Raw genomic sequence first — 10,389 nt, forward strand, 5'->3', positions numbered from 1 at the left:
ATATATATATATATATTTATTGAAAATAGTCCAAGTATGAGTCAAAGTCTCACATTGGATAAGATAGACAAAATTAAACACTATATAACAATAAAGACTCATAGCACCATTGCCTTAAGATTTTTGAGTAAGAGTGGTGTCCAATGTCATATAACCATATGGAACTACAATTTCTCAATGACCACATAATCATTACCAAAATTATTGGTTCTGATTTATTCTTAGTTAATGTTTAACTTTGTCTTTTCTATCCGTTGTAGGGTTTTAACTCACTTGAATTATTCTCGACCGTTACTTTCTGCATTGCAACTTGAAGGAAAGTTATACAAGATAATATTTTGATTTCATTGATTGTATGGCTGCCTCTGGAAAAATATGGATTCCTCTCTGTGATGTGACCGATCAAAGTAACGAAATAAAAGTAGTCTTTCTGACAGCACATTCAAAAAGGATCTGTCATCAACGCTTCTCCTAATTCTCTGGTGGTAAAGTTGGACAAAGTAAAGAAAAACCTTGAAACAAAATAACCTATACTTGCCATTAACAAACTTCTTAACCTAAAATATATTGCTTTTGCTTTCTCAATCACAAAGGTTGAATGTGTTGACAAACAAGTTTTTCTGGATAAATACTCTCTATATTCAGATTTGTTGTGTTTTGAAATGAAGCACTACATGGTCCTTTTATAGGTCTTTGGACATGACCCTTCAAATATATTCATTAAATATAATCACTATCTAACTCATAATTAATGAACTCTATTGCATGCTTAATGACCCATTCTCAACCTTTTTGAATCTCCTAGACAATTAATATAGCATCTTCCAACTATCCACATTTAAGTTTACTCAACAGAATGAGGATACCAAACATATTGATTACGTTGTAAATTTCTTTAAGCACAATCCAAGTGAAGTTCACAAGACTGTGTTTCTTCTTAGCCATTTATAGTATTTGAAGTCAGCACCTCCAAAGTTATACCAGTAGAATTATTTTATTGGTTGACAATGTCAGATTTTTTACAATCACAATAGATAATCATTGAACTCCTGAATAGAACTAAAATCTCGTTCTAAACAAATTTTCATTATAATCAATGTGTAATTGAGTCTCAAACTTCTATATACAATGAACCACATCCATTCCCTATATACAATGATGTGAAATCCCTTTTACCAAAGACAAAGCACAATATTTTCAATGACAGCATTCAAATTCTTGCTTTCATCTTTTGTGTCTGTTTGTCCTCTCAACATGAATCTTCGAGTTTAAACGGTGGATTTTGCTACTCAGCTCTCTAAGCTTGAGAAAGTGCCTGCTCAAGATATTTGAAGGTTTTCTGATATTTTAAGACACCCATAAACCAGAAATCAAAGTTGTCTTCCGTGACAATCTCTATGTACTTCTGGGTTGGCTTCTGAACATTTTTACTTTGGTTCACACACTTTATCTTCTTCAGTGGAATTGCAACCTGCACATTTCCAAATATACATCAGAACTTCATCAAATCTTTGGATCAAGAGGAACAGAGAAATTTGAAGATGCTCTATCATAAAGTTCTTTATAAATTTTAGTAAGTCAAAATCAACTTGTGCATTTTTACTTTGAAGAAGTTAGTTAGAGAATGATGAGGATTTTCTTCAGAGTGGATTTTTATTAGAGAGGTTATACACATGTAACTCCAATTGAACCCAGATAATACAGTGTTTAACTTTATCATTTTATTCGATGTGAGACTTAAGCTCATACTTAGATTATTTCTAACGTGACTAACCTTATAACGGATCCTCAGCATTTGGCCAGAATGAGTAAAGACTTTCATTGATCTCTCACTGCAGAAGGCAACTTTGTCTGTGGATATGAAAAGAAAACCTGGTAGAGGACCAGAAGTGGTGGACAAATAACACTGTGAAGCTTTCAAAAGCCTTTCTCCTTCTCTCACACTAAAAAACTGCTTAAACACGTTTTCCACTCCACCCACTCGGAGAATGCGAGCCCCTAAGCTTAACTTTCTCATAACAGTTTCTGATATATCTGTCCTCACTCTCACTGCAATATCAGAGTAACAAACAGAATCAGTTCCATCCACCAAGCTAAACAATTTCAGGTATATATATATATAAATAAGTCTTATCAAAGTTAGATATTTGTCAGTAAAGAAGAAAAATATACTTTGTTTTGATTTTGTGGTTGAACGTTGGCATTGAGTGGCAGGACCAGGTAAGTATCTGTTCACCGGCTTTTGAATTTGATCATAAGTTGCTGAGATGACTGGAGTTCCAACAACTAGGTTATGAAGAAGTGAGGTCTGCATGTTTGATGATTAATGTTCTTATCGGATTTGGCCGAGTAGTCTCTGAAGTAAGTAACAGTTTCTTATCGGATTTGGCCGAGTAGTCTCTGACGTGAGTAACAGTTTCTTATCGGATTTGGTCGAATAGTCTCTCAGGTGAGTACAATTTCTGCTCTATGAGAAAAACCAGAGTGAAAGAAGCTCTAGTAGATTTCTAAGGAAGATATGTTCACTTGGGGTGATGGTTCCATCATATTCTGAAGAAGTATTTAAAGAGATGAAAAGTAGGAGGTGAATCTCACCTTTGGTGGGATGACTCAACCTTAGATCACCAATTGATCGATGTAAAGGCATTGGCATGACAACTTAAAGGGAAAGTTATTCAAGACAATATTTTGATGCATGTATTGTTTGGCTGCTTTTAGGAAAAAGTAGCACAGCAAGTCAACCTTTTCAATTCAAAATGAAAAAAGGAATCTTAAAGATTAATTTTAAGAGGCTTAGAGAAAGATTTGTATGCCTTCAAGAGCAAGGTTCCATGGTGATTGATCCAAGTAAGGAAATAAAAGCACTCTTGCTTATAGCATGTTGCCAAATGCTATCACACAAACCAATCTATAACTGCACTATTTTGGAAAATATGTTTGGAAATTAAGCAAGAAAAAGTAAATGATGAATACACATCTCATGTGAGGATGTGTCACCAGAGCTTTATGAGTTGGCATTTGAACTTTCTGATGGCATATTCTCTTGTGATTAGTCATGAAAAAGTAAAGAGATGATGAAGTTTATCGGTTGAACTGCCTAATTTATACCATCATACGCTTAATTAACATTTCCCTTTGTCTATCACAGTTGAATATTTAATCAAATTCATGAAATTTCTATGTTAAATTTGTTAGATAAAGCAATTGTCCATCGGTAATCAAACTCGTGATTTTGTTATGATACCAATCGTTGGATGAAACGCTTATCACTAGACAAAAAACTATAGTTGAAGATTGAATCAAATTCATAAAATTTCAATGTTAAAATTGGTAGATAGAGCAATTGTCCTCCGGTAATTGCTGGATGAGCATTTACCGTTAGACCAAAAACTATAGTTATTAGTCGGGACACAACTCCCTTGTATTGAAGATACAAACATCATGATTCGGTCCACTTGTCTCTACAGACGACAATTGATTCCACCAAGAACAAAAATATTGTTAAGAATTTTTGTGGAATTTTATGATGGCACTTGCATGGTGTTTAAGATTGACGTACACCCTTCAACAGTAAGCATTAGGCAAGGTGATTGGACATGTGCCGACATGTGATGTGGGAGACAACAGAATCAACAGAATCTTTGTTGCTTTTTCTCTCAAGGGAAAAAGGGGACCATTCTCTGAATATAGTTATATCCCTTTACCTTGTTTTGGAGTGATTGACTCATCATTGAAGAAATTGCTATCATCAGCAACTAAAAGCATTGTATCCATGCTCTCACGTGGTTTGAGACCAAACTAAATCTCAGACAGACATTAATGAAGCCATCATAAAGTGAGCTTGCTGACAGGGATGTGATTATGGTTAGGGAAAAATAATGTAAAAGAACATAACAAAGGAACGTGGAATTGTTTATGTCAGAAATGGAAAGTAATCTGCAGCCGCATGTTGGATTTGAAACTCATGTGCTTAGGAACAGTAGGGGAAGAGAGAAGAGTGTTCGACATGCTTCAAAGCTTTGTGGAAAAGCGAATGAGGAATTAAAGTTTTGTGCTTTGAAATTTGGAAGGAATGATCAAATTCAATGAATTGATATATTTATATATATTATCTTTGCATCATTATCTAGTACTTTCCAGTTTCAGTTGTTGGTGTTGTCAAATGGGTACCTACAAATGGTTTACATGTATAAGAAATTCCAGAGAATCCACCATGTTCTAGAGCATACTTCCTTTTGTTTGAAAAACAAAATTGACTCTACTAAAATTGCACAAAAGGATGTAGAATTATCAGTTCCTTCACTTGGAAAGATGTCTGAGGCTTACAAGGATACCAACGATGTTTTTGAACTCCATGTGAAAGACCATGTGCCTTATAGTATCGAAAATAAGGTCTTTAGAAATGGAGATTCATTAAGGAGATGTAATACCAATAAGTAATCCAATCACATCAAAGATTGACACTACTATCAATACAAAATTATTAAAGATTAATACCATTTTCAATTTAAAATTTTAAAACATCAAAATTTTAAAACATAATATTCTTTTGTGGGATGACTCAACCTCGGATCATCAACAACCTTGATTGGTAAAAGGTCTGAACGAGACAGTTATTTAAGATAATATTTTGGACTGTTTTGGTTGTTTTTTCCTCTTAAAAAACAATACCAGTCAGATTTTAGAGCTCAAGACAAATGTTTTTATATCTTCGGAAGCATGATTCCACAGTGACAGATGAAGATGGATTATATAAAATCAAAGATCTAAAGAAAATTCTAAAAATATAAAACTAAGATTGCAGGACTTTACCCCAAAGGGAGTCCTTCCAGAAATTCTCGAAGGCCAAGGCTGAACCCAGGCCTAAGAGGGGGTTTGGAAATAGTTTTCAACCAGCAATAGACGCGCCTCGGTTAGAACCTCACTAGCTGCGTCATTGCCCCAAGCGCAAAGATGCTTTTCTAAGATAACTAAAAACTCATTTTATTATAGCTTCTGTCAGTTTCAATTTTTGTTCTAATCCGTGTGGGACTTGAGCTCGATTCAAGTCTGTAGAATCACTTCAAGACATTTTGAATTCTTGAGGTTTAGACACATACAATACCACAGAAATTAAAGCTAAAGCTGTATTTGACAATAATCTTATCACAAACCACTATAACTTGTTTCACTGTATTCACACATTTTCTTTTCTATTTATTAGTTGACGCATTTAAGTGCTTATTTAATTTAATATAGAATCGTCAAATATGTTGGAATTCAAAAATATAAATTAAATTGATTGATAAATCAAATCTACTTCAAGTATAAACCAAAATTGACCCCAAACACTTAGAAATTTATCATTTGGGATAAAGGTTGGTAAGTTGAGCTAACCTGCATATTATAAGTTCATACATTTCGTTAAAAAAAATAATGATACATTAACTCATTTCTCTTAATTACTATACATATTTCATACACCAGAAAAGAAAAAACATATGATGTTCTCAATTGTACACTTTGCAACGTTAAAACTTTTTTTTTTCAATTTTATTTTATATGATTCAATTCACCTATTCAAGATGCTGGACAATTTACAATTTGTAAGCTCGTCAAATAAGACTGTTTCTTCATGTACCTCCCTCTTTTCTTCCTACACCCCCGTAAAATCTATAAACTCAAAGTTATCCTTCATTAAATTATAGTAAAAACTAAAAATGACCTTTTCACTTCTCTTTTTTCTTTAATGAATTTTGAAATGTATTTCTAGATATAAAAATATCTTTTAGTATGTATATTTCAGAACATATTTAAAATTACATTTCAAAATCTGTATTATAAAATATATTTTAAAAAAATTACATTACAAAATACATATCAAAATAATATATATTTGAGAAAATATATATTTTGGAATGTTTTCGGAATGTATTTATAAAATTTATAAAATGGATTCTGAAATTTGCATTATAAAAAGTATTCTCTATTTTCAAATTTAAAAATATAATAAGTAATACATATTTCGGAATATATTAAAAACAAATACATTATGGAAATTGGAATGCATCGCAACTCTTTTTCTCATTTTTTTCAACTCTTTTCATCATTTTATCCTCTTCTTTTTTACATTATGTACATTATGCCGAAACTTCTATTTTCATTCTTGTATTGTATGAGTATTTCTAGTCAGACTATCGGTCAGGCGGGCTAAGGACAAGCGGTCGCAGGCCGCCCGTTACAGACGGACGATCCCTTGAATTGTTGATGTGACAATCTTTCTGGAGAGCTTTAAGGGAACTCGCGACTGAACGACATCCGCGTTCATTCCAATTGAACTTTGTCTTCACAATGATGGGAACTCCCGCCAGGACGCACGACCCTCCCGTTGGGCGACCACACCAAAACTGAATCAGTAAGTTAAAAGTAAATTAAAGTAATACAAGTAGAGATGGCAAATAAACCCGTCCCCGTTTTGACGGGAATCCCCGCATTGACTGGGTATGGGTATGGGTATGGGGAATCCCCGACTTTTTCAATTGGGTATGGGGATGGGTATGGGGATGTACATATCCCCGCCATATTATCCGTCCCTGTTTAAATTATTAAAATATTCCTAATTAATTAAATAACCATATATATATATATATTATTTTTTATTTATTCTAATTATTTGGATTGTCATGAAACTCATTTGCATTTCAATTATATTTTTCATCTTATCATAATCTTGATGTAATCATGTTCAAAATATGTATGTTAATTAAAAAATTTTATGTCTCACATTTGAATATTTCTATTATTTTTTAATATTTTTATTTAATGTATATTTTTCTTTCACATGAAAATGTTTAATACTCTCAATTTAAGTATTTAATAGCACAAACATTTCGTTTACTAGGTAATATAAAAAAAAATCATTTACTTATTATTCTTATTATTAGTTTTTGTTTCATTTGAATAACTTTTTTATTTCACTAAAACATTTTTTGTTATTTCTCAACTACTGAGTATATATGTTGATATTTGAAAAGTTTTCTTAGATCTCTAAGATATTTTTCAACTTATCATACCCTTAATTATACATTTGTTTTCTTTTGTGCGATTTCTTTCAATAGTCTCTCAAATTGTTTGTAAACATTTGTTAATTTTTTAATATTTTTATTTCTTGTTTATTTTCATTATGTATAATACTATTTCGATATATTTTATTTAATTATTTTTTATATTTTAACTCATTATCAATCATACTGTAATTTTTTCACTATAATTATATAAATAACTTTTATTTACTACAATATAAAAATTTAATGTAATTGTCATTAATATTTTTTTATCACCATCCAACATAATTGAAGTTCAAAAGATAGATCTATGTTAAAATTTTATTATTATGATTATTATTTGTTCTTTGTACCATTTTGATTAAGTAATCTATTATAACTTTTATTAGTGTATAAAAAAGAGATTCATTAGAATTTAAAATATTGAAGTAAACAAACATTTAAAATATATTTTAATTTGAATATTTGTTTCCTTTTATATTTTTTTAAAAGTATTTTTAAATTTCATTAATGTTTGCAAATTTAATAAATGTGTTGGTTCTCATGAAATTTTATTTGGTATTATAATCTAAAATGTAAATAATTATAATTTATTTTAAACTTTTATTATGATTATTATTTGTTCTTTGTATCATTTTGATCAAATGATGTATTATAACTTTTATTAGTATATAAAAAAGATATTCATTAGAATTTAAAAGATTGAAGTAAACAAACATTTAAAATTTTATTTTAATTTGAATATTTGTTTTTCACTTATACTTTTTAAAAAATATTTTTAAATATTATCAACTAGGTTTCATTAATGTTTGTAAATTTAATAAATGTGTTGGTTCTCATGAAACTTTATTTGTTATTATAATCTAAAATGTAAACAATTATAATTTATTTTAAACTTTTATTATGATTATTATTTGTTCTTTGTATCATTTTGATCAAATGATGTATTATAATTTTTATTAGTGTATAAAAAAGATAATTATTAGAATTTAAAAGATTGAAGTAAACAAACATTTAAAATATCAATTATGTTCTTTGTATCATTTTGATCAAATGATGTATTATAACTTTTATTAGTGTATAAAAAAAGATTTATTAGAATTTAAAAGATTGAAGTAAACAAACATTTAAAATATATTTTAATTTGAATATTTGTTTTTCTTTTATATTTTTTTTAAAAAAATTTAAATTTTATCAATTATGTTTCATTAATATTTGCAAATTTAATAATTGTTTTAGCTCTCATGAAATTTTATTTGGTATTATTATATAAAATGTAAACAATTATAATTTATTTTAAAGTATTTGATATGGAATAAACAATCATCATTCTAACATTGAATATTTGATAATATTATGTTTCCTTTATCATAAAATTTTTATTATTTTATAAAAATGAATTAAAATTAATATTAAAGTAGTAAGAAAATGGGTATGGGTATGGGTATGGGTACGAGATTATACCCGTTACCAGGTGGGGATGGGGATGGGTCAAAAGTTTAATACCCGTTGGGTTTGGGTATGGGGATGAGGATGAATTTTTTTTACGGGGATAGGTATGGGATAGCGAAACCCGTGCCCGCCTCGCCCCGTTGCCATCCCTAAATACAAGTTTGTAATCAAGTTTAAAAAGCAATTGGGTCATGATTAAAAAAACCCTAATCATGGGCCCATGTCAAAAACTATAAATAGGAGTCTAAAGTAAGTTGGTGAGGACTTTTACTTCACATTTATTACAGCATTAATTGCACTTACCCGAACCAACTTGAACTAACTTAACCATCGAAACCTTGTAGACAGGTACCCCAATCGTCTGGACAACCGAACAGGTGGAAGCGAGAAGAATTCGATTAAGAAAATTGTAAAGACAAATCGAATGTTTGAGATAGGTGCTTGGTCCCTATACCCGAAACAACTTTTATTCTCTTCTCTTTAATTTTATCCACACCAACACAACAACAAGAGTTCTCAGAGAAGTTGTTGATTCGTGATTTCTATTTTTTCTAAATATAGTTATCAATTGATTTGTATTTTCTCCTTTTACTTTTTCTAGTTATTAAATTATAAGATGAAATTCAATTTCATCTTTATCTTACACATTAAAATTTATTTAAAAATAAGTTGATGTAGTCTTCGTCATTAAACAACCTTAAGAATTCGTTAACGTAACAGTGTTACCATATATGTGTATTTGTGTATACTTGCATGTTGTCATGTGTATGTTCACATTAGTGTACACATGTGATAATACGTGTACATACAAGTAATAATGTTTTTTATTATATTAACAAATTATTAAAAATATTTGATCACAATGACTACATTCATTCATTAGTAAAGTTTAAAAATAAAAATAATTCAAAATTTGGATTATAAAATCCAATTTTACATGAAATTTTAAAAATTAAAAATATATTTAATCTTTTAAAAATATTGTAAACATTTTACTTTTTTTAATATGTATATATATAAAATATTACACACCTTGTTTTTTTCAAAATAATTAATAAAATTTACTCCAATGGACTTAATTTAAGTTTAAATATGTTAAATAATAGTTAAAATTAAAATAAAACAATAAATAAATAATGTACATGTTCATATGTAAAACAATAAAAGTTATTATAAAAAATATTTTTTAATTCAATAAAACAAAACAGAATGATGTAAATATCTCTCTTTCTCTCTTTATATATTTTATTGAATTTTATATATATATATATATATATATATATATATATATATTATTGTTAATAGATTTGTTTCTACAGTTAATTGTAAAATAAGGTATACAATTTCATTTTAATATTATTCTTTGAAATGGAACTAAACTTATTCGTTCGGAAACGGAGACATGTCATAAAAGATTTCAGGATAATTGACTTATAATGGTTTATCACAAAACCATGATTACGTATTTTTTAAAAATCTTTATTTTTTGTATAGTATAAATGTGGAATACAAGTAGTAAAGTTAAATGAAATAAAATTATAATAAAAAATGAATATAATTTTATTTTTATTAAAATTATTATTTATAAAGGTCAGATATTGGTTTATTATTATCCGTTTTAATTTTTATATATTGTTTCCACTGTTTTAACTTTGAATGTGTATAATTATATTTATCTCAGGTAATTACGAATCTTCTCGAGGTCAAAAAGATGAAACCAATAGTCAAATGTCAAGTTTGACTCAGTTACGTGATGAGCTAGTGTTCCCTAAACACTTAACAGATCACGCAATTATGTAGTAAAACATAGATGGTAAATAAAATTATTGGTCTTCGCAATTAATTAATAATGTAGATTAAGTTATGTAATATGATTATGTACGAATATTAAATT

The 10,389-nt window shown here is 28.9% G+C and overlaps 1 protein-coding gene and 1 non-coding gene across 3 annotated transcripts; both read right to left on the minus strand.

The window, feature by feature from the left end:
* Nucleotides 1-974: 974 nt before the first annotated feature.
* On the minus strand, nucleotides 975-2,528 carry LOC114190734 (GEM-like protein 4). 2 transcript variants are annotated; one of them, XM_028079724.2, is made up of 3 exons: nucleotides 2,173-2,518; nucleotides 1,775-2,049; nucleotides 975-1,471 (listed from the first exon to the last, which is right to left on the minus strand). In XM_028079724.2, exons 1-3 carry the CDS (start codon nucleotides 2,312-2,314, stop codon nucleotides 1,298-1,300), a joined length of 591 nt encoding a protein of 196 aa, XP_027935525.2. In that variant the 5' UTR covers nucleotides 2,315-2,518; the 3' UTR covers nucleotides 975-1,297. The 2 variants fall into 2 exon arrangements, with proteins under 2 accessions (XP_027935525.2, XP_085531895.1); XM_085675769.1 differs by having other exon boundaries at nucleotides 1,775-2,528.
* Nucleotides 2,529-4,804: 2,276 nt separating this feature from the next.
* On the minus strand, nucleotides 4,805-4,955 carry LOC114192867 (U4 spliceosomal RNA). Its single transcript, XR_003606186.1, has one exon. It is a non-coding gene; the product is annotated as a U4 spliceosomal RNA (small nuclear RNA).
* Nucleotides 4,956-10,389: the final 5,434 nt, after the last annotated feature.

The sequence above is a fragment of the Vigna unguiculata genome, chromosome 7 (assembly GCF_037176805.1).
Source record: "Vigna unguiculata cultivar grain cowpea cultivar isolate G323 ecotype 2 chromosome 7, ASM3717680v1, whole genome shotgun sequence".
Lineage (NCBI taxonomy): Eukaryota > Viridiplantae > Streptophyta > Magnoliopsida > Fabales > Fabaceae > Vigna > Vigna unguiculata.